Source organism: Salvelinus alpinus, chromosome 1 (genome assembly GCF_045679555.1).
Source record: "Salvelinus alpinus chromosome 1, SLU_Salpinus.1, whole genome shotgun sequence".
NCBI lineage: Eukaryota > Metazoa > Chordata > Actinopteri > Salmoniformes > Salmonidae > Salvelinus > Salvelinus alpinus.
In genome coordinates, this window is record NC_092086.1 from 17,214,837 (window position 1) to 17,239,218 (window position 24,382).

At 41.7% G+C, this 24,382-nt stretch overlaps 3 protein-coding genes across 8 annotated transcripts in view; 2 read left to right on the forward strand and 1 right to left on the reverse strand.

Moving 5' to 3' along the window:
• Window positions 1-24,382, reverse strand: part of LOC139571038 (NLR family CARD domain-containing protein 3-like) — a 388,726-nt gene that overhangs the window by 229,377 nt on the left and 134,967 nt on the right. The gene's annotated exons all lie outside the window — the stretch shown is intronic.
• LOC139571472 (NACHT, LRR and PYD domains-containing protein 12-like) overlaps window positions 1-24,382 on the forward strand; it is a 278,699-nt gene that overhangs the window by 204,102 nt on the left and 50,215 nt on the right. For 4 of the 6 annotated variants that reach the window (XM_071394665.1, XM_071394852.1, XM_071394514.1 and 1 more), the window contains one exon: window positions 4,665-4,838. The exons of 1 other annotated variant lie outside the window; for it this stretch is intronic. In XM_071394665.1, coding sequence (XP_071250766.1) covers window positions 4,665-4,838 — 174 coding nt within the window. Of the gene's footprint in view, window positions 1-4,664; window positions 4,839-8,573; window positions 8,748-24,382 lie in introns of all 6 variants that reach the window. One more of the 6 variants, XM_071394883.1, reaches the window with a different exon arrangement.
• On the forward strand, window positions 1,841-4,406 carry LOC139573089 (NLR family CARD domain-containing protein 3-like). Its single transcript, XM_071396188.1, has 3 exons — window positions 1,841-1,909; window positions 2,039-2,267; window positions 2,605-4,406. The coding sequence occupies exons 2-3, from the start codon at window positions 2,057-2,059 to the stop codon at window positions 4,404-4,406; spliced, it is 2,013 nt and encodes a 670-aa protein (XP_071252289.1). The 5' UTR covers window positions 1,841-1,909; window positions 2,039-2,056.

The window sequence follows — 24,382 nt, forward strand, 5'->3', positions numbered from 1 at the left end:
AGAAGGACTATAGTATGTTATAGATACTTTAGTCCCCAGAGGTCTTAAACTAGAGGACTATAGTATGTTGTAGATACTTTAGTTCCCAGAGGTCTTAACCTTCAGAAGGACTATAGTATGTTCAGTCCCCAGAGGTCTTAACCTAGAGGACTATAGTATGTTATAGATACTTTAGTCCCCAGAGGTCTTAACCTAGAGGACTATAGTATGTTATAGATACTTTAGTTCCCAGAGGTCTTAACCTACAGAAGGACTATAGTATGTTGTCGATACTTTAGTTCACAGAGGTCTTAACCTACAGAAGGACTATAGTATGTTATAGATACTTTAGTCCCCAGAGGTCTTAACCTAGAGGACTATAGTATGTTATAGATACTTTAGTCCCCAGAGGTCTTAACCTAGAGGACTATAGTATGTTATAGATACTTTAGTTCCCAGAGGTCTTAACCTACAGAAGGACTATAGTATGTTGTCGATACTTTAGTTCACAGAGGTCTTAACCTACAGAAGGACTATAGTATGTTATAGATACTTTAGTCCCCAGAGGTCTTAACCTAGAGGACTATAGTATGTTGTAGATACTTTAGTCCCAGAGGTCTTAACCTAGAGGACTATAGTATGTTGTAGATACTTAAGTCCCAGAGGTCTTAACCTACAGAAAGACTATAGTATGTTGTAGATACTTTAGTCCCCAGAGGTCTTAACATACAGAAGGACTATAGTATGTTTGACCTAGGTCTTCTGTGTATTAAGTGACTCTGGAGTGCAAAAACGCATCTAACGACTCACTTAGCTGTTCTACGAGTGGTCTGAGGCAGGTATTAGATTATGAGCAATTTCAAGTGCAACATTAATTATGATGGTTTTGGGAAACAGCTCTGTTACAAATTCCCGGTGGCTGAGGGTGACTGTTATCAGCACCTCACAACATCAAGCTGTACACTCCACTCCCCATCCCCCATGACTGGAGCCTGAGAGTCTAGGGGGGAACCATAAACCTGCCTCTCAAACTCTCCCTGAACTGTGTGTTAACTCCTGGGTTGCTTTATTCCCCTCTAAACGGGGGCGGAGTCAGTGAGTCACAAACCAGTAAAATAAGTAGAGGCGGGTCGCTCTCTTTCAAGCTCTGGGATTTAACGATGCTCCTGTGAAGGTTCTAACAATGAACTTAGCCTAAAGATGATTTTGGGAAACCGGGCCCTGGATAAGAGCATCTGATAAATGTCCAATGTAAATGTTTTACATACAGATCTCATATTACTGTATTTAATTGTTATTTTTAAATATTGAAAAATTAATTTCACAAATGTATCATTAGTGCAGTTATTTACTAAAAAATAAAGTTATTTGTTACATTTGACAGTGTAAAACCTAGCAGTACTAATTATTTCTCTGAGAGTGACGCAGATATTTAGCATTTAGCAAAAAAAACAGAGTAGATGAGTAGATGAGAGATGTAATGTTTGTCTCTGTTGTGTTGAAGAACAATCAAGCGGGAGAGACCAGACTCCCCTGTACCCAGCTGTGTGTCCATGAAGAGTGGCCGGTCTATGGGTATACCTATAATGTTTAGAGAGGGAGACTTAACTCCTAAACAAAGGTAAGAAGAACTCATGGGTCATGGTCAGTGGGTTAAACAACACTGTCTCTAGTCATTTCTCCTCTCCCATTTCCAATTTATTTTCATTATCCATAGTCCTAAATCATTTTTTCAATTTTCATAGTGTGTGTGTGTGTGTGTGTGTGTGTGTGTGTGTGTGTGTGTGTGTGTGTGTGTGTGTGTGTGTGTGTGTGTGTACATGTCTGTGTGTGTGCACTCTTTGGATGTTTTGTCCACAGAAACCAACAGGAGATTCTCAGTGGTCAGTCTTCCCAGAGTCATCAAACAGACCTGGCCTCCATATTCAGTGTATGTGGTCCTGTTATGTACATTTGTTTTTGTTTACCTCAAGTAAAGTTGATCTGTCAATCATTCATTCATGTGTTAATGAGAAAGTATTTCTTCTCTTGCTTAACTTATTTACTTTATTTATTTCAGTTGCTTGAAGAGAATATTATGACATTTCTGAAGAATGAGCTGAAGATGTTCAAGAGGATTCTTAGTCCAGATCTCCCAGAAGGCTTTGAGAGTCAGAAGCAGGATAAGGAAGTGGTGGATGCTGAAGATGAGAAGCAGGAGAGCAGTGCCAGAGAGGGGGCTCTGAAGATCACACTGCACATCCTGAGGAAAATGAACCAGAAGGAGCTTGCTGACACACTGGAGAAAAGTAATAGCTGTCTGCCTCATGTTGAATGCTGTTTTATAACATTTCAAAGCTGTAACTGAAGTACAGCTAAAGTAGCTAACTTAATGATATCGTAGCAGCCTTGAGCCAATTTGAAGCTGGGGATGATCAGGTGGCCATGATTGTATGAGGGCCAGATTGGGAATTTGAGAACATTAATAATACCAACAATAATATAAACAGTCACACCAGTGTGTAATGATTTATAAAAACATTTACACATTTATATAGGCAGTTAAGAGAATAAGTTATAATTATTATGTACAACTTTCTAACATGAAATCAGACGTAATATTAATATCCTCTGTGTTATATCTAGATTCAGATGAGCTTGCTGTGATTTGCCAACGTGAACTCAAATCTAATCTAAAGAAGAAGTTTCAATGTGTATTTGAGGGGATCGCTAAACAAGGAAACCCAACACTTCTCAATAAGATCTACACAGAGCTCTACATCACAGAGGGTGGAACAGGAGAGGTCAATAATGAACATGAGCTGAGACAGATTGAGACAACAACCAGGAAACAAGCAAGACCAGAGACTGCGATGAAATGTAACGACATCTTCAAGCCCTTAACGGTACAAGACAAACTTATCAGAACTGTGCTGACAAAGGGAGTCGCTGGCATTGGAAAAACAGTCTCTGTGCAGAAGTTCATTCTGGACTGGGCTGAAGGAAAAGCAAATCAGGATGTCCAATTTGTATTTTCATTGCCTTTTCGCGAGCTGAATTTGATGAAAGGGGAAAAACACACTTTGATTGAACTTCTCAATCACTTCTCAATAGAAACCAAAGAATCAAGAATCTCCAACTATGACGAGTACAAAGTTCTGTTCATCTTTGATGGTCTGGATGAGTGCCGACTGCCCCTAGACTTCCAGAAGAACAAGATCTGTTGTGACGTCACAAAGTCAACCTCAGTGGATGTCCTGCTGACAAATCTCATCAAGGGAAATCTGCTTCCCTCTGCTCTCCTCTGGATAACTACCCGACCTGCAGCAGCCAATAAGATCCCTTCAGGGTGTGTTGACCAGGTGACAGAGGTACGAGGGTTCAATGACCCACAGAAGGAGGAGTACTTCAGGAAGAGATTCAGTGATGAGGACCTGGCCAGCAGAATCATCTCACACATAAAGATATCAAGGAGCCTCCACATCATGTGCCACATTCCAGTCTTCTGTTGGATTTCTGCAACAGTCCTTGAACACATGTTGAAACATAAGAGAGAAGAGATGCCCAAGACTCTGACTGAGATGTACACACACCTTGTGGTGTTTCATACCAAACAGAAGAATGAAAAGTATCTTGGGAAAGAAGAGACAGGTCCACACTGGAATAAAGAGAGCATTCTGTCACTGGGAAAACTGGCTTTTCAACAGCTTGTGAAGGGCAATCTGATTTTCTATGAAGAAGACCTGAAAGAGGCTGGCATTGATGTAAATGAAGCATCAGTGTACTCAGGATTGTGCACACAGCTCTTTAAAGAGGAATGTGGGCTGTACCAGGACAAGGTGTACTGCTTCGTGCATCTGAGCATTCAGGAGTTTCTGGCTGCTGTATATGTGTTCCTCTCATTCATCAACAACAATGAGAATCTAATGGCCAAACCTCAATCAACGTCCAGTAACTTTTCTGAGCTGTTCAGAGACAAGCCTGAAGTTACTGTCTACAAGAGTGCTGTGGATAAAGCCTTAGAAAGTGAGACGGGAAACCTGGACCTTTTCCTCCGCTTCCTTCTGGGCCTCTCACTGGAGTCCAATCAGAAGCACTTACGAGGTCTACTGACAGAGACAGGAAGCAGCTCACAGAGCCATGAAGAAACAGTCAAGTACATCAAGGAGAAGATCAGGGACAGTCCATCTACAGAGAGGTGCATCAATCTGTTCCACTGTCTGAATGAACTGAATGACCATTCTCTAGTGGAGGAGATCCAAAGATACCTGAGATTAGGAAGTGTCTCCAGTGAAGAACTCTCACCTGCACAGTGGTCAGCTCTGGTCTTTGTGTTGCTGACTTCAGAAAAGGAGCTGGATGTGTTCGACCTGAAGAAATACTCCAGATCAGAGGAAGGTCTTCTGAGGCTACTGCCAGTGGTCAAAGCCTCCAGAGCTGCTCTGTGAGTACATACAAATACATTTAAGTACTAATCATCAGGAATAAATATTCAGTTTAGAGAAAATATGTATTATTGAATAACATATTTAATCAGTGCATTGATGTTCACATTAGTATAACAATATAACGATACAATTCTAGGAGACGGAAGGTGAATCTATATGTTGTTTGAGAGAATAAACCAATTGCATCTGCCATTGTCCTTCTACACTGCTGGTGTTACATTAACAGTGTTTGTGAAATCATGATGATCTCTCTGTCAGGCTGTCAGGCTGTGGAGTCACAGAGGAAGGTTGTGCTTCTCTGGTCTCAGCTCTGGAGTCAAACCCCTCACACCTGAGAGAGCTGGATCTGAGTAACAATGACCTGAAAGATTCAGGAGTGAAGCTGCTCTCTGCTGTACTGGGGAATCCCCACTGTAAACTGGAGACTCTGAGGTCAGTGTTCCTGTAGTTGGTCAACAAGTGATTACTGTTCACCAGATCCACATGTGTTTACCAATCACAAATAGTCCACATCATATGTGTTTGAACAGTGTTTTCTGTTTTAAATGTGTTGCTATGCTCCAGCATTTAGGATTTGAGATAGAATGTTTCATATTAGGCGACAGTACAGAATGTCACCTTTTACTTGAGGGTATTTCCATGCACATAAGTGTTACTGTTTAGAAATGAAAGCACGTGTCTATTTATCCCATTTGAAAATGTCGTAATCATTTTGACAAATTCACTTATATTGTATTAAAGTAGTCATAAGTTTAGTATTTGGTCCCATACTCCTTGCCTGCAATGATTACATCAAGCTTGTTACTCTACACACTTGTTGAATGCATTTGCAGTTTGTTTTGGTTGTGTTTTGAATTATGTTTTTCCCAATAGAAATTGAATGGTGAAAAATGTCCTGTATCATTTTGGAGTCACTTCGCTTGTATTGTCCCTAAGAATAGAAAATGTTTCTGAACACTTCTACATTCATGTGGATGCTGCCATGATTATGAATGAATCATGAATGACGATGAATGAGAAAGTTAAAGAGGCACGAGGATCATACCCCCTCTGTTATTTGTGTTAGGTTCTAATTTTTCAGAGTAAATAACCCACGGACACTAGAGAAGCTTTAACCAAGTTCAATTCTTCCCAAAGGTTCTGTACAGCTGTAATCAGACAACCCAACATTTCTCCCACACAGATATTTATATTCCACTTAAGACACTCCTCCTTCTCTCCAATCCTTCTTATGGTTTAACAGGAAAAGAGTAACAAGATCCCAAATCTTGACCTGTCCTCACGTCCTGACCTCAACCCCTCCTTCATCCATTCCACAGCTATCTGTCTTTCCTGTATCAACACGGTGCTCTGCTCCCGTCCCCAACACATTCCAACACATTCCAACACATTCCAACACATTCCAACACATTCCAACACATTCCAACACATTCCACAGCTATCTGTCTTTCCTGTATCAACACGGTGCTCTGCTCCCGTCCCCAACACATTCCAACACATTCCAACACATTCCAACACATTCCACAGCTATCTGTCTTTCCTGTATCAACACGGAGCTCTGCTCCCGTCCCCAACACATTCCAACACATTTCAACACATTCCAACACATTCCAACACATTCCACAGCTATCTGTCCTTCCTGTATCAACACGGTGCTCTGCTCCCGTCCCCAACACATTCCAACACATTCCAACACATTCCAACACATTTCAACACATTCCAACACATTCCAACACATTCCACAGCTATCTGTCCTTCCTGTATCAACACGGTGCTCTGCTCCCGTCCCCAACACATTCCAACACATTCCAACACATTCCAACACATTCCAACACATTCCAACACATTCCAACACATTCCACAGCTATCTGTCTTTCCTGTATCAACACGGTGCTCTGCTCCCGTCCCCAACACATTCCAACACATTCCAACACATTCCAACACATTTCAACACATTCCAACACATTCCAACACATTCCAACACATTTCAACACATTCCAACACATTCCACAGCTATCTGTCTTTCCTGTATCAACACGGTGCTCTGCTCCCGTCCCCCAACACATTCCAACACATTCCAACACATTCCAACACATTCCAACACATTCCAACACATTCCAACACATTCCAACACATTTCAACACATTTCAACACATTCCAACACATTCCAACACATTTCAACACATTCCAACACATTCCAACACATTCCACAGCTATCTGTCCTTCTACAGAGAACCCTTAACTTTCTTCTTTGATCCTATGCTTCTTCGCTATCATTTATTTAATATCTCAATGTTCAAAATGTCGAATGGTGAGAGGTTAGCATGTTTTGTTGTGGCCTCTGTAACTTTCTCACTCGTTCATTATTATTCATGATTCATTCATGATTTTTCTTAATCATGCATCATCAGTATTAATTGAGTAGTGTTTAGAAACATGTTATTTACTCACTTAGAGAGAAGATTAATCCAGTCATCATCCACCTTTCAGTTACTATTGGGCAAAACATAACCCCAAAACACAACCACAACAAACTGCAAATGCAGGCAACGAGTTTGGGACCAAATACTACTAACCGAAAGCTTGCAAGATCAAATCCCTGAGCTGACAAGGTAAAAATGTCGTCCTGCCCCTGAACAAGGCAGGTAACCCACTGTTCCTTGGCCGTCATTGAAAATAACAATTTGTTCTTAACTGACCTGCCTAGTTAAATAAAGGTAAAAAACTATTGGGCAAAACATAACACAAGCAAAACCAAATGCAAATGTGTGTTTGGAACCAAAAACTAAACTTTTGACTACTTTAAGTGAATTGCTGTAAGTGAATTGCTCAGAATACTTATGATTTCTTCAAATGGGCGGGGGACTAGATACATAAAGTGCTATAATTCCTAAACATTGAAACACATGTATGAAAATACCCCCCCCCAAAAAGGTGACATTATATACTGTCACCTCATATGAAACATTTGATCTCAAATCCCAAATTTTGGAGTATACAGTCATGGCCAAAAGTTTTGAGAATGACACAAATATTAATTTTCACTAAGTCTGCTGCCTCAGTTTGTATGATGGCAATTTGCATATACTCCAGAATGTTATGAAGAGTGATCAGATGAATTGCAATTAACTGCAAAGTCCCTCTTTGCCATGCAAATGAACTGAATCCCCCCCAAACAAACATTTCCACTGCATTTCTGCAAAAGGTACAGTGATTGGACTGCTGAGGACTGGGGTAAAGTAATTTTCTCTGATGAATCCCCTTTCCGATTGTTTGGGGCATCTGGAAAAAAGGTGAGCGCTACCATCAGTCCTGTGTCATGCCAACAGTAAAGCATCCTGAGACCATTCATGTGTGGGGTTGCTTCTCAGCCAAGGGAGTGGGCTCACTCACAATTTTGCCTAAGAACACAGCCATGAATAAAGAATGGTACAAACACATCCTCCGAGAGCAACTTCTCCCAACCATCCAGGAACAGTTTGGTGACGAACAATGCCTTTTCCAGCATGATGGGGCACCTTGCCATAAGGCAAAAGCGATAACTAAGTGGCTTGGGGAACAAAACATTGATATTTTGGGTCCATGGCCAGGAAACTCCCCAGACCTTGATCCCATTGAGAACTTGTGGTCAATCCTCAAGAGGCGGGTGGACAAACAAAAACCCACAAACTCCAAGCATTGACTATGCAAGAATGGGCTACCATCAGTCAGGATGTGGCTCAGAAGTTAATTGACAGCATGGCAGGGCGGATTGCATCAACTTCATGTAATTGTTAATAAAAGCCTTTGACACTTATGAAATGCTTGTAATTATACTTAGTAGTAACATCTGACAAAAATATCTAAAGACACTGAAGCAGCAAACTTTGTGGAAATTAATATTTGTGTCATTCTCAAAACTTTGGCCACAACTGTAGAGCCACATTTAAAATGTGCTTAGCTTCACTGTCAAAATAGATATGGTGTGGACTGTATACTCAATACGATCTAAATCTGATACCTCACTGTCTGTCTTTTGACTGATACTGTAATGATAAGTTCACTTATGAATATATATGGCAGGTTTCAGGACACTGATATATCTGAATATGTTGAAAAAATATACTGCCACTATTTTCACCACCAAAGAATAGCAGTGTGGTTTTAATATGATTTGACTCTTTGCAGGCTGTCCCGATGTCAAGTCACAGAGGAAGGCTGTGCTTCTCTGGTCTCAGCTCTGAAGTCAAACCCCTCACACCTGAGAGAGCTGGACCTGAGCTACAATCACCCAGGAGACTCAGGAGTCAGACTGCTCTCTGCTGGACTGGAGGATCCACACTGCAGACTGGAGAAACTCACGTATTGTAGAGGGTTTATGTCAATGTTCATATCAGACATGTTTGAGTTATCAGGCCTGTTATTACAAACATTCTTACCACCACTTGGACAAAGTTATATGCAGACCGTGTGTGTGTGTGTGTGTGTGTGTGTGTGTGTGTGTGTGTGTGTGTGTGTGTGTGTGTGTGTGTGTGTGTGTGTGTGTGTGTGTGTGTGTGTGTGTGTGTGTGTGTGTGTGTGTGTGTGTGTGTGTGTGTATATATCTCTCAATGACTGTCTGTTCCTCTGCTTACCGCTACAGTGTGGAACATGGTGGAGAGTACACAATGAAGCCTGGGCTTAGAAAATGTGAGTGTTGACTGCTGTGAAGAATATGACTAAGAATAAGTCTTAATTCAAGTTAAGTCAAAGACATACATCATTACTTACTTGGTCATATTACATTTAAGCTGTAGTTCTACAGAAGCAGAAATCAGGGACACCAAAGTTTAGAAAGAGTTGCTTTGACAATGTGTGTGTCTGTGTATGTGTGTGGCGTGTTTGTGTTACATTAGAAATGTGTGTGTGTGTGCAGGCAGTTGCACAGACTGAGGTCTATCTGTTTCCCAGCACCTGCCCCTTTGCCCTTCCACTCACCAAGTACCTTTGTGGGTTTATACACGGATATAGATAGATACACTGTATGTTATAGATACTTCTATACTGAACAAAAATATAAATGCAACATGCAACAATATATTATTTTTTTTCTTCAAAAAACAGAAATCTCATAATTAAAATTCCTCAGACATACATGTGTCTTATACCATTTTAAAGGTAATCTAGTTGTTAATCCAACCAAAGTGTCCGATTTCAAATATGCTTTTCAGCAAAAGCACCACAAACGATTATGTTAGGTCACACCAAACCACAATAAGCATAGCCATTTTTCCAGCCAAAGATAGGATTTACAAAAAGCACAAATAGAGATAAAATTAATTACTAACCTTTGATGATCTTCATCAGATGACACTCATAGGACTTCATGTTACACAATACATGTATGTTTTGTTTGATAAAGTTCATATTTATATAAAAAAATCTGAGTTTACATTGGCGCGTTACGTTCACTAGTTCCAAAAACATCCAGTGATTTTGCATAGCCACATCGATTCAACAGAAATACTCATCATAAATGTAGATGATAATACAAGTTATACACATGGAATTATAGATATACCTCTCCTTAATGCAACCGCTGTGTCAGATTTTTTTTAAACTTGACGGAAAAAGCAAACCATGCAATAATCTGAGACGGCGCTCAGAACAATAGTCAAATTAGCCGCCATGTTGGAGTCAACAGAAACCAGAAATTACATGATAATGTTTCCTTACCTTTGATGATCTTCATCAGAATGCATTCCCAGGAATCCCAGGTCCACAATAAATGCTTGATTTGTTCGATAATGTCCGTTATTTATGTCCAATTAGCAACTTTTGTTAGCGCGTTTGGTAAACAATTCCAAAGTCACGAAGCGCGTTCCCTAAAAGCTGACGAAGTGTCCAAAAGTTCAGTAACAGTCAGTAGAAACATGTCAAACGATGAATTGAATCAATCTTTAGAATGTTGTTGACATAAATCTTGAATAACGTTCCAACGGGAGAATTACATTGACTTCAGATGAGCGATGGAACAGAGCTCCCTCTCATGTGAACGTGCATGGTGAAAGCATAGTCAGGTCATGGCAGACGTGACTAATTCCTCTCTCATTCGACCCCCCTTCACAGTAGAGGCATCAGACAAAGTTCTACAGACTGTTGACATCTAGTGGAAGCCGTAGGAAGTGAATACTCATTCATATCTCGCTGTGATTTCAATGGGATCTTGGTTGAAAATCGACCAGCCTAATAATTTCCACTTCCTGTTTAAAGAAATTCTCTGGTTTTTGCCTGCCATATGAGTTCTGTTATACTCACAGACATAATTCAAACAGTTTTAGAAACTTCAGAGTGTTTTCTATCCAATACTAATAATAATATGCATATATTAGCAACTATGACTGAGGAGCAGGCTGTTTACTCTGGGCACCTCTGTGCACCTTTCATCCAAGCTACTCAATACTGCCCCTGCAGCCACAAGTTCTTAAGTAAAGGTTAAATACACTGCTCAAAAAAATAAAGGGAACACTTAAACAACACAATGTAACTCCAAGTCAATCACACTTCTGTGAAATCAAACTGTCCACTTAGGAAGCAACACTGATTGACAATAAATTTCACATGCTGTTGTGCAAATGGAATAGACAACAGGTGGAAATTATAGGCAATTAGCAAGACACCCCCAAAAAGGACTGGTTCTGCAGGTGGTAACTACAGACCACTTCTCAGTTCCTATGCTTCCTGGCTGATGTTTTGGTCACTTTTGAATGCTGGTGGTGCTTTCACTCTAGTGGAGCATGAGACGGAGTCTACAACCCACACAAGTGGCTCAGGTAGTGCAGCTCATCCAGGATGGCACATCAATGCGAGCTGTGGCAAGAAGGTTTGCTGTGTCTGTCAGCGTAGTGTCCAGAGCATGGAGGCGCTACCAGGAGACAGGCCAGTACATCAGGAGACGTGGAGGAGGCCGTAGGAGGGCAACAACCCAGCAGCAGGACCGCTACCTCCGCCTTTGTGCAAGGAGGAGCACTGCCAGAGCCCTGCAAAATGACCTCCAGCAGGCCACAAATGTGCATGTGTCTGCTCAAACGGTCAGAAACAGACTCCATGAGGGTGGTATGAGGGCCCGACGTCCACAGGTGGGGGTTGTGCTTACAGCCCAACACCGTGCAGGACGTTTGGCATTTGCCAGAGAACACCAAGATTGGCAAATTCGCTACTGGCGCCCTGTGCTCTTCACAGATGAAAGCAGGTTCACACTGAGCACATGTGACAGACGTGACAGAGTCTGGAGACGCCGTGGAGAACGTTCTGCTGCCTGCAACATCCTCCAGCATGACCGGTTTGGCGTTGGGTCAGTCATGGTGTGGGGTGGCATTTCTTTGGGGGGCCGCACAGCCCTCCATGTGCTCGCCAGAGGTAGCCTGACTGCCATTAGGTACCGAGATGAGATACTCAGACCCCTTGTGAGACCATATGCTGGTGCGGTTGGCCCTGGGTTCCTCCTAATGCAAGACAATGCTAGACCTCATGTGGCTGGAGTGTGTCAGCAGTTCCTGCAAGAGGAAGGCATTGATGCTATGGACTGGCCCGCCCGTTCCCCAGACCTGAATCCAATTGAGCACATCTGGGACATCATGTCTCGCTCCATCCACCAACGCCACGTTGCACCACAGACTGTCCAGGAGTTGTCGGATGCTTTAGTCCAGGAGATCTGGGAGGAGATCCCTCAGGAGACCATCTGCCACCTCATCAGGAGCATGCCCAGGCGTTGTAGGGAGGTCATACAGGCACGTGGAGGCCACACACACTACTGAGCCTCATTTTGACTTGTTTTAAGGACATTACATCAAATTTGGATCAGCCTGTAGTGTGGTTTTCCACTTTAATTTTGAGTGTGACTCCAAATCCAGACCTCCATGGGTTGATAAATTTGATTTCCATTGATAATTTTTGTGTGATTTTGTTGTCAGCACATTCAACTATGTAAAGAAAAAGGTTTTTAATAAGAATATTTCATTCATTCAGATCTAGGATGTGTTATTTTAGTGTTCCCTTTATTTTTTTGAGCAGTGTATTACAAATTAAAACAACTTTATTCAACTAGGCATGTCAGTTAAGAACAAATTCTTATTTACAATGACAGCCAAACCAGGATGACACTGGGCCAATTGGCCAAAGGCCTGCTGCGGGGACTGGGGCTGGGATATATATATTTTTTTTAAATAGGACAAAACACACATATCGACAAGAGAGACACCACAACACTACATCAAGAGACACCTAAGGCAACAACATAGCATGGCAGCAACACAACATGACAACAACCTGGTAGTAACACAAAATGGCAGATGCACAAAATGGTACCTGCACAAAGCATGGTACAAACATTATTGGGCACAGACAACAGCACTAAGGCAAGAAGGTAGAGACAACAATACATCATGCAGAGCAGCCACAACTGTCAGTAAGAATGTTCATGATTGACAATTTGAATAAAGAGATGGAGATAAAACTGTCCAGATTGAGTGTGAAAAGTTACCATTCCAATGTGAATGATGATGATTTCTAATATTGTGTCTGGTGTCATCCATCAGATGTCTGTGATCTCACACTGGACCCAAACACAGCACACAGACGCCTTTCTCTGTCTGAGGAGAACAGAAAGGTGACACGGAGGAGACAGAAGCAGCCGTATCCTGATCACCCAGAGAGATTTGAGGACCGTGGACAGGTCCTCTGTAGAGAGGGTCTGACTGGGTGCTGTTACTGGGAGGTAGAGTGGAGAGGGAGTGGGCCTGTTATAGGAGTGACATATAAAGGAATCAACAGGAGAGGAAGGGGTTATGACCATGGGCTTGGATGGAATGACAAGTCCTGGAGTCTGTTCTGCTCTGACAACAGTTACTATGCCTGGCACAATAATGCTCACATTACCTTAGATGTCCCGTCCTCCAGCTCCCACAGAGTAGGAGTGTATCTGGACTGGCCAGCCGGCACTCTGTCCTTCTACAGAGTCTCCTCTGACTCACTGACCCACCTGTACACATTCAACACCACATTCACTGAGCCCCTCTATCCAGGGTTTAGGGTTTATGATGTTAACTCCTCAGTGTCCCTGTGTCAGGTGGTCCCTGTGTCAAACACAACATGATGTTTCCCTCTAATCATGGTTCAGTAAGACACACTGGAGCAACAATGTAGAATATCTCTCTAGTGTGTAAACATATGATTGTAAATATTCATGAATACACACCTTTGAAGTTGACAGACATTGTCAACTAGAATCATTCATTAATAGAATGAATCACCACACTGTGTTGTAAAAACTGGTTTTAATTTACAAATCATTTGTCTTGTTGTTATTGGGCTTCTTGGTGTTTGTAAATATTGTTGTCTGTAGAATGTTTATTTGTTAAATTCTTTGCACAACAATCTTGTTTCTGTATAAACTCAATTCCACTGAATGAAATGTACATGTGACAGATGTGACTAATAAAAGTTAATCAACCAGATGAAAGAAGAGAGGTGTAAATGTTTAAATACTGATCAGAATATGACAATACAGTAAATGGAGTACAGTAATAGGGGTTGTGTTCAGTACATAGAGAAGGGTCTTATTCAGATGAAGAGGAAGCTTTTATGATCACACAGGACAGGACATAAAGTGCATCTCAATAATCTGAAGTGGCCTCCTCTCCTTATCTCCTCTCTTTTATCTTGACTCATCTGAAAACACAAGATAGGTCAAAGTAATATGGTGGCTGCCTATCGGGTCATTGCTTTCACCTGTCCAGTTCTCTGATATTGGTTTAGATGAAGGAAAGGAGACAAAAATCCACTGGAACGCCCCTCTAACTGGTAATTACTAGTGTAAACTCATCTATCAATCCACTGGAACGCCCCTCCTACTGGTAATTACTAGTGGAAACTCATCTATCAATCCACTGGAACACCCCTCCTACTGGTAATTACTAGTGTAAACCTCATCTATCAATCCACTGGAACGCCCCTCCAACTGGTAATTACTAGTGGGAAACTCATCTATCAATCCACTGGAACACCCCTCCAACTGGTAATTACTAGTGGGAAACTCATCTATCAATCCACTGGAACACCCCTCCTACTGGTAATTACTAGTGGAAACTCATCTATCAATCCACTGGAACGCCCCTCCTACTGGTAATTACTAGTGTAAACTCATCTATCAATCCACTGGAACGCCCCTCCTACTGGTAATTACTAGTGGAAACTCATCTATCAATCCACTGGAACGCCCCTCTAACTGGTAATTACTAGTGGGAAACTCATCTATCAATCCACTGGAACGCCCCTCCTACTGGTAATTACTAGTGGAAACTCATCTATCAATCCACTGGAACACCCCTCCAACTGGTAATTACTAGTGGAAACTCATCTATCAATCCACTGGAACGCCCCTCTAACTGGTAATTACTAGTGGTAAACTCATCTATCAATCCACTGGAACGCCCCTCCTACTGGTAATTACTAGTGGAAACTCATCTATCAATCCACTGGAACGCCCCTCCTACTGGTAATTACTAGTGGGAAACTCATCTATCAATCCACTGGAACACCCCTCTAACTGGTAATTACTAGTGGAAACTCATCTATCAATCCACTGGAACGCCCCTCCTACTGGTAATTACTAGTGGGAAACTCATCTATCAATCCACTGGAACGCCCCTCCTACTGGTAATTACTAGTGGGAAACTCATCTATCAATCCACTGGAACGCCCCTCCAACTGGTAATTACTAGTGGAAACTCATCTATCAATCCACTGGAACGCCCCGCCCCTAGTGGAAAACTCATCTATCAATCCACTGGAACACCCCTAGTGGGAAACTCATCTATCAATCCACTGGAACGCCCCTCCTACTGGTAATTACTAGTGAAACCTCATCTATCAATCCACTGGAACGCCCCTAGTGGGAAACTCATCTATCAATCCACTGGAACGCCCCTAGTGGGAAACTTGTCTATCATCTCTAAGCTACGACTTCTCCCACCACAGGAGGTTGGTGGCACCTTAATTGGGGAGGACGGGGTCGTGGTAATGGCTGGAGCAGAATAAATGGAATGGTATCAAATACATCAAACAATTGGTTTCCATGTGTTTGATACCATTCCATTCACTCCGGTCCAGCCATTATTATGAGCCGTGCTCCCTTCAGTAGCCTCCACTGTCTCCCACGTACTGAACTCTGACATCACATACTAAAGAAATGACCGACATCAGAGCATTTTTGGTAGGTAAATGCAAAACTTTTTTTAAATAAAATAAAATCTATTAAAGCTGCATTATGTACATTTTTATGTGACCCGACCAAGTTATTCACTATATATAAAAAAAAGTATCTGGACATCCCTTCAAATTAGTGGATTTGGCTATTTCAGCCACACCCGTTGCTGACAGGTGTATAAAATCGAGCACACCGCCATGCAATCTCCATAGACAAACATTGGCAGTAGAATGACTAGTCTCTAGTCATGAAATTACAATACAGGCAGGATAGCAAAGTCAATTCTGGATGTCAGTAGAGTTTTTGATTCATTCTCATGAATGACAACATTCTAGACCTGAGTAAACACCCATCTAAGGCTGGTATCTGGGGTAATCTGGTTAATGATTATACAAACTATTACGTTTCTCTTTCTTTGTAGAATGTTGACAGCTGTAACTTAATAGCTGCACTCACTGACACAGGATAAACTTGATCCCTCATGTTGGCTTGATCAAACTGGTAAGTTGCCCCGCACTATAGCTGTATGTACAAGTCTCCACATGGCCAGACGCATAGTGGTCTTCTCCCCTTTCAATGCTACTATGCTCATCCTTGAAAAATGCCTTGAGGTCTGAAAATAGACACAAGTTGAAATACTTTACAAACAATTATCTAGGCTAAGTAAAACAAAATTATTTTGGGATCTACTGCTATGCTAACTAGCTAGCTAGAGTGTAGTCAGTGGCTAGCTAAGACAGAGAAAGGGGACGTACAGAAGAGCTCTGATCACGCTGGTGAACTGTAGCTGACAGTGTCAGCTAGAGATGAAGTGCAGGAACTTCCTGCAGGAAGTTGTAGTCTTGCTGAGGTTGTAGTCTTGCTGAGGTTGTAGTCTTGCTGAGGTTGTAGTCTTGCTGAGGTTGTAGTCTTGCTGAGGTTGTAGTCTTATTGAGGTTGTAGTCTTGCTGAGGTTGTAGTCTTGCTGAGGTTGTAGTCTTATTGAGGTTGTAGTCTTATTGAGGTTGTAGTCTTGCTGAGGTTGTAGTCTTGCTGAGGTTGTAGTCTTATTGAGGTTGTAGTCTTATTGAGGTTGTAGTCTTATTGAGGTTGTAGTCTTGCTGAGGTTGTAGTCTTGCTGAGGTTGTAGTCTTGCTGAGGTTGTAGTCTTGCTGAGGTTGTAGTCTTGCTGAGGTTGTAGTCTTATTGAGGTTGTAGTCTTGCTGAGGTTGTAGTCTTATTGAGGTTGTAGTCTTGCTGAGGTTGTAGTCTTATTGAGGTTGTAGTCTTGCTGAGGTTGTAGTCTTGCTGAGGTTGTAGTCTTATTGAGGTTGTAGTCTTGCTGAGGTTGTAGTCGTATTGAGGTTGTAGTCTTGCTGAGGTTGTAGTTTTATTGAGGTTGTAGTCTTGATGAGGTTGTAGTCTTGCTGAGGTTGTAGTTTTATTGAGGTTGTAGTTTTATTGAGGTTGTAGTCTTATTGAGGTTGTAGTTTTATTGAGGTTGTAGTCTTGCTGAGGTTGTAGTCTTGCTGAGATTGTAGTCTTATTGAGGTTGTAGTCTTATTGAGGTTGTAGTCTTGCTGAGGTTGTAGTCTTGCTGAGGTTGTAGTCTTATTGAGGTTGTAGTCTTATTGAGGTTGTAGTTTTATTGAGGTTGCAGTCTTGCTGAGGTTGTAGTCTTATTGAGGTTGTAGTCTTGCTGAGGTTGTAGTCTTATTGAGGTTGTAGTCTTGCTGAGGTTGTAGTCTTGCTGAGGTTGTAGTCTTGCTGAGGTTGTAGTTTTATTGAGGTTGTAGTCTTATTGAGGTTGTAGTTTTATTGAGGTTGCAGTCTTGCTGAGGTTGTAGTCTTGCTGAGGTTGTAGTTTTATTGAGGTTGTAGTCTTATTGAGGTTGTAGTTTTATTGAGGTTGCAGTCTTGCTGAGGTTGTAGTCTTGCTGAGGTTGTAGTCTTATTGAGGTTGTAGTCTTGCTGAGGTTGTAGTCTTGCTGAGGTTGTAGTCTTGCTGAGGTTGTAGTCTTGCTGAGGTTGTAGTCTTATTGAGTTTGTAGTCTTGCTGAGTTTGTAGTCTTGCTGAGGTTGTAGTCTTGCTGAGGTTGTAGTCTTGCTGAGGTTGTAGTCTTGCTGAGGTTGTAGTCTTATTGAGGTTGTAGTCTTGCTGAGGTTATAGTCTTATTGAGGTTGTAGTCTTGCTGAGGTTGTAGTCTTGCTGAGGTTGTAGTCTTGCTACTCTGTTGCTAATTAGCATTTCGAATTTTTGAGAGTAAATTGAGGCAAATATATTGATAAAAGTCACCTTGCCAGAGAAAGAATTACATGGCTAACAAAACGTCACGCCAAGGTAAGCCTACACCACACACACAATTAATAATATATTTTTTGTAAAATATTTCACGATGTGAAAAATTATAGCGGAAAAAAAACATTGGAACCATTGTTGTGTTTTAATGGGTATTATGAGCGTCTACTGTGGTGGACTATTAGCCGTCACAGACACATCTATGCGTCTACTGTGGTGGACTATTAGCCGTCACAGACACATCTATGCGTCTACTGTGGTGGACTATTAGCCGTCACAGACACATCTACGTGTCTACTGTGGTGGACTATTAGCCGTCACAGACACATCTACGCGTCTACTGTGGTGGACTATTAGCCGTCACAGACACATCTACGCGTCTACTGTGGTGGACTATTAGCCGTCACAGACACATCTATGCGTCTACTGTGGTGGACTATTAGCCGTCACAGACACATCTATGCGTCTACTGTGGTGGACTATTAGCCGTCACAGACACATCTATGCGTCTACTGTGGTGGACTATTAGCCGTCACAGACACATCTACGCCTGCTAACAGTTCCATCTGAAAATGCTCACTGCGTCTCCATCAGAATATCATGTTCATGTTGCTTTCCGAATCATCTCTTGTATTCATCACAACTCACACATTAGTTTGGTACAGCAGAGGTTAATATAAGCCTCGCTGTCTGCCTGTAGAGTCTCCAGTACCCAGCTGTCAGAGGTTGCAACCAGTACCTTTTATTGTGCAGAGGGTTTTGAGTTCACTTCCTGGTTTGGGGAGAAAGGGACAGAACTCACTCTGTTATATCAATACCTGTCGCTTACTCTGCTTTGTTAAAAAGTGAATCATGACAACACATTAAATACTGTGTTGTTGTGTCTCTACAGCTGAACAACTCCTTGTCACGTTCTGACCTTTATTTCCTTTGTTTTAACTGGTATGTTACTGATATTAATTGAAAGCACTTAATAGACAGGACTACAGAATCTCCCATTGGAGAATAATGAACAAGGGCTCATTTTGGCACTAAACATTGGAGTTTTGCTGGGAATGTTTTTCAGATTTTTTAAAATGAATGTTCAGCATTAAAGGGCCATTCTAAATGGATAAATTGGACAGATCTTGCCAGCGGACCACCAGTTGAATAGCCCTGACCTAGATGTTTAAAAATGTATTGCGAGAGCTTTGCTTCCTTTTGTTTTTATTTTGGAAGCCAGTTAATTCAACCTCTCATAAGATGCAAGTCACTGACATGAGTATTGTCATTTCATTACTTGAAATGGTTCTTATTTTATTAATTTTTCAGTTGAGCTCAAAAATGGACAATACATCTGTTTCAACCAGAGAAGTGGTTCCGCAACTGGAAAGAACAGAGTGTATTTATAAGTATCAATGTACATTATATCACACAGGGTTCGGGTCAATTCAATTTAAATTCCAGTCAATTCAAGAAGTACACTGAAATTCCAATTCTCTTCAATGGTTTTCAATTAGGAAAATGTGGAATTGGAATTTGGTTTACTTTCTGAATTGACTACATTTTAAATGGAATTAACCCCAACCCTTATATCACAACACAAAATGGCTGAGATTATTTCATTCCTGCACAGGTTTGGGAAAAATGTTTGGGATACTTGTGCAATAGCCATTTTAGAGCTTGTTTCACTTCCAAAGTTTAATATGTATCCCATATTTCTAGCACGCAATGGCTACATCAAGCACTACAAACTCTACAAAACTTTTTTTGTATTATTTTGTGCCCAATAGAAATTTATGGTAAATCATGTATTGTGAAATTTTGGAGTCACCTTTATTGCAAAAAAGAAACACTTCCACCTGAATGTGGATGCTACAGACATCTTACCCTGCCCCCACCCCAATGGATATGTTTCATGCTGAATATCCACCACTAGTCATCTACCTGCTCCCCCTGGCTGTCACAGGAAAGGTTGAGAAAGACCATGAGCCAAAATACTGTAGATATAATATTTCTACAGCGCTATCTAGAACCTAAAGGGGTTATTCGTCTGTTCCCATAGGATTACTATTTTGTGCATTAGCCTACAAAATAGGTAATGGAATGATTACAAATAAGGAAGAAGCATGATTAACTATGCATTTCTTGATTGCATAAAATAACGCATTTTAATCAGGACATGATTGTACAGTTATTGGTTTAGTAATTTAGAGTTGATATGTTGGAGGAAAACGGTTCAAGTTTTCAGTGACCAGACAATGTCTTCAGTAAAACAAAATGTATCAATTCTGATTGTTTTTATGTTTACAGCTCAACAAACACATGCTTGGATATGATTCTAAAGACTCAATCAGCAGCGTAGAAATAACATCAGATGAATATGGGTCAGGAACAGAAAGGGACAGTGAGAGCAGCGTAGAGCGCTGCACTGTATTGAAGAACAAAGGCCCCACCAAAGCAATATCTGCTCCTAAAGACGCCCAAACAACACCTATAAAAGACATAGAAATACTGAATCTGACACCTCTGTGCAAGAATCCACAAGTTCAGTTGAAGTCATGCACATTTTTTTTCTCCTTTATTTAACTAGGCAAGACAGTTAATAACAAATTCTTAGTTTCAATGACGGCCTAGGAACAGCGGGTTAACTGCCTTGTTCAGGGGCAGAACGACATATTTTTACCTTGACAGCTCGGGGATTTGATCCAGCAACCTTTCGGAAGTCGTAAATACCAGTTGAATGCATTCATGTAATTTGAACTCATTGATAAACGGCGATTGGCTATTGGCCAACAACTGCGTCAACTATAAACTAAAAGTACAGCGATCATGCTTATAAACAAATTATAGAGTTCAATAACAGATTTTTATAAATAATGTTTTGTTGCATTTAACTGCCAAAAATGCTGTTATAGAAACCATTTCCTTAGTAGGTGACGTCAGAGGTCACCATCTGATAGAAGTGGGAGGTCAGGATGATAGACGAGTTTCCCACTAGTAAATACCAGTTGGAGGGGAGTTCAAGAGGTAAATTCCCACTTCCCACTTGGTAACAAACGCACCATGACACTGCTTCCTTCAGTGCCTGATGCGTACTTGTGACTCTCATAAAGTAGGCTTGTCTGTAGCACGGTACATCTCCCTGGGGTAATATGAAAGCCTTGCCCTCACTAAGCCATTCCTCCTAAATCATTTCCCAGTGTGCCTTGCCTTTTCTAGTGAATTGTAACATTACCACCCATGACTATTTGTTAGTGACAGAGACATGGTTGTTGAATTCGGTCCTGTGGCCTTAACTAAGTTAATTCCTAGGCGTATATTATCATCATAAAGTCTATCATCGTAAAGTCTATCATCGTCTTTGACAATACATTACATCTCTGAAGGTACATTGTGTATATTCATATTTTTGTACTCCAGGGAACTATACTGTACCCTTATTTCTAAGTGTGTGTATACCTGCTTACCTGCCTGTCTCTCTCGTCTGCCTTTCTCTGTCTGTCTGTCACTGTCTGTCTCTCTCGTCTGCCTTTCTCTGTCTGTCTGTCACTGCCTGCCTGTGTGTGCGCCACTTTGTTTGCCTGTCTGTCTGTCTGTCTGTCTGCCTGCCCGTCTGTCCCCCTGCCTGCCCTTCTGTCTGCCCCCCTGCCTGCCCGTCTGTCCCCCTACCCGCATGTCTGTCTGTCTGCTTTTGTCTGTCTGTCTCTCTGCATGCCTATATGTTTAATTTTGTAAATAAAAAAAATCTGCCCCCCCAAAAAGTTATGTCCTGCTCCTTCCCTGACTTTTCCTGAATGTTTGTATTTTACACTGCTCATTTCTCAGAATTTTGAAATCACACAAGTATTTAGAGCCTTTGTACCAGTTTTTCCCCCACCTATTCCCAAATTAATCTGCCAAGACAATGTGCTGTAGGACGTTGGTACCTATTCCCAAATTAATCTGCCAAGACAATGTGCTGTAGGACGTTGGTACCTATTCCCAAATTAATCTGCCAAGACAATGTGCTGTAGGACGTTGGTACCTATTCCCAAATTAATCTGCCAAGACAATGTGCTGTAGGACGTTGGTACCTATTCCCAAATGAATCTGCCAAGACAATGTGCTGTAGGACGTTGGTACCTATTCCCAAATGAATCTGCCAAGACAATGTGCTGTAGGATGTTGGTACCCAGCCAGGTGCTAATGAGTCTCTCTCTCCTCACTGAATGAATGACAAATGGATGAATGGGCCATAATTGTGCACCTAATCTCACAATTGAATTTAAATGAGGCCTAACTGAACGATAAGGAGGGTGAAGAGGTTGATTTAATTTAGAAAGACAATAGTGTAATGAGTGTGTTATGCCTATTTACCAGTAGCAAATCATTTGACAGCATGACTTGTGGGTTGATACCATTACTTTGACATTTTACGTCGTAATAATGAAAAACATATCCTTGGCTCTATCGAAGTTGATGAGCGGGAGACAAACGATGCCAGTCAGCCTGCACAGCCGGCCCATTGAAACTACACCAAAACTAATTTCACACATAAAAGTATGTGTTTGCATTCTCAGCACCATGCACCCCACTGGACCTGGCATGAGAACCACATAAACGTCAATAAAAAACTACAGCTGCCGAGCAGGCAGCAGGTCCTGCTCTCCCTCTTCCCCAAGCACCACAGCACGAAGCAGGCAGCAGGTCCTGCTCTCCCTCTTCCCCAAGCACCACAGCACCAAGCAGACAGCAGGTCCTGCTCTCCCTCTTCCCCAAGCACCACAGCACCCACTTGGGAAAAATAAGACACAATGTCATGGTGGTAGGTGCACAGGCAACATGGCCCATGAAAACTGTGCAGGACAACCGATTTGTTTGTGGGGCCTGCTCACACAAATCCCCGAACCAAACCATAAAGAGAAGACAGATTGATTAATGTGTAAAGGCACAGATATAAGGGAACTACAGTGTATGATACAATCAACAAATTACTGTTTTTACATCTTGTCATGAATATATTTATTTTTTATGCAATTCATCCTTTACAATTGTTCATGCACTGGTGCTTTTGTTCAGGAATACAACAAATCATTTCACCTGGCTGGTTATACTATTATTATTATTATTATCTTATTATTATGTTTTTTTGTTTCAGTATGAAGCTGTAACTGGACGTTATTCATTACTATAACTCTATTACAAATTGAATCTATAAATATTCAGAAGAACAGGAGATTATAATAGGACAGTTTCACAAGGTTAGTCACATGCTCAGTTATGTGGACACACACAATTAACATTTTCATTTACAGTGTGTGTGTGTGTGTGTGTGTGTGTGTGTGTGTGTGTGTGTGTGTGTGTGTGTGTGTGTGTGTGTGTTATTGTGTGTCCAGTGTGTGTGTCCAGTGTGTGTTATTGTGTGTCCAGTGTGCAAGTGTGTGTGTCCATTGACACAGAGTTACCATGGTTATTATTGACAGAATAAACTGGTCCAAACTGGTGTGTGCGTGTTACTCCATGTCTTTAAATGTCATATTCTGATCAAACATAAAACACATGATTAGAGTGAAACATCATGTTTTGTTTGACACAGGGAACACCTGACACAGGGACACTGAAGAGGTGTCATTAACCTCAAAACCTGGGTAGAGGGGCTCAGTGAATGTGGTGTGGAATGTGTGCAGGTGTGTCAGTGAGTCAGAGGAGACTCTGTAGAAGGACAGAGTGTCGGCTGGCCAGTCCAGATACACTCCTACTCTGTGGGAGCTGGAGGAGGGGACGTCAATGGTCGTGTGATTATTATTGTGCCTGGCAGTGTAACGGTTGTCAGAGCAGAACAGACTCCAAGACTTCTCATTGGATCCAATAACACAGTCATTACCCTCCCCACTCCTGCTGATTCCTTTATATGTCACTCCAATATCAGCCAATCCCCCACTCCACTCTACCTCCCAGTAACAGCGCCCAGTCAGACCCTCTCTACACAGCACCTGTTTCCAGCCCTCAAATCTCTCTAGGTGATCAGGATACGGCTGCTCCTCTCTCCTACATGTCACCTTTCTGTTCTCCTCAGACAGAGAGAGGAATCTGTTTACTGTGTTTGGGTCCAGTGTGAGATCACAGGCATCTGATGGATGAAACCAGACACAATGTTAGAAATCATCATCATTCACATTAGAATGTTAATTCCCTAGCGACCTCTATGCTCTCGTTGGCTGGCCCTCACTACATATCCGTCACCAAACCCACTGGCTCCAGGTCATCTATAAGTCTTTGCTAGGTAAAGCCCCGCCTTATCTCAGCTCACTGGTCACCATAGCAACACCCACCCGTAGCACGTGCTCCAGCAGGTATATTGCACTGGTCATACCCAAAGCCAACACTTACTTTAGCCGCCTTTCCTTCCAGTTCTCTGCTGCCAATGACTGGAACGAATTGCAAAAATCTCTGAAGCTGGAGTCTTATATCTCCCTCTCTAACTTTAAGCATCAGCTGTCCGAGCAGCTTACC

Bases quoted from the DNA above. Each gene is read 5' to 3' on its own strand.
- LOC139573089 (XM_071396188.1), top strand. From the start codon at position 2,057: ATGACATTTCTGAAGAATGAGCTGAAGATGTTCAAGAGGATTCTTAGT. The intron at 2,268-2,604 runs GTAATAGCTGTC...TGTTATATCTAG, and splicing joins TGCTGACACACTGGAGAAAA to ATTCAGATGAGCTTGCTGTG.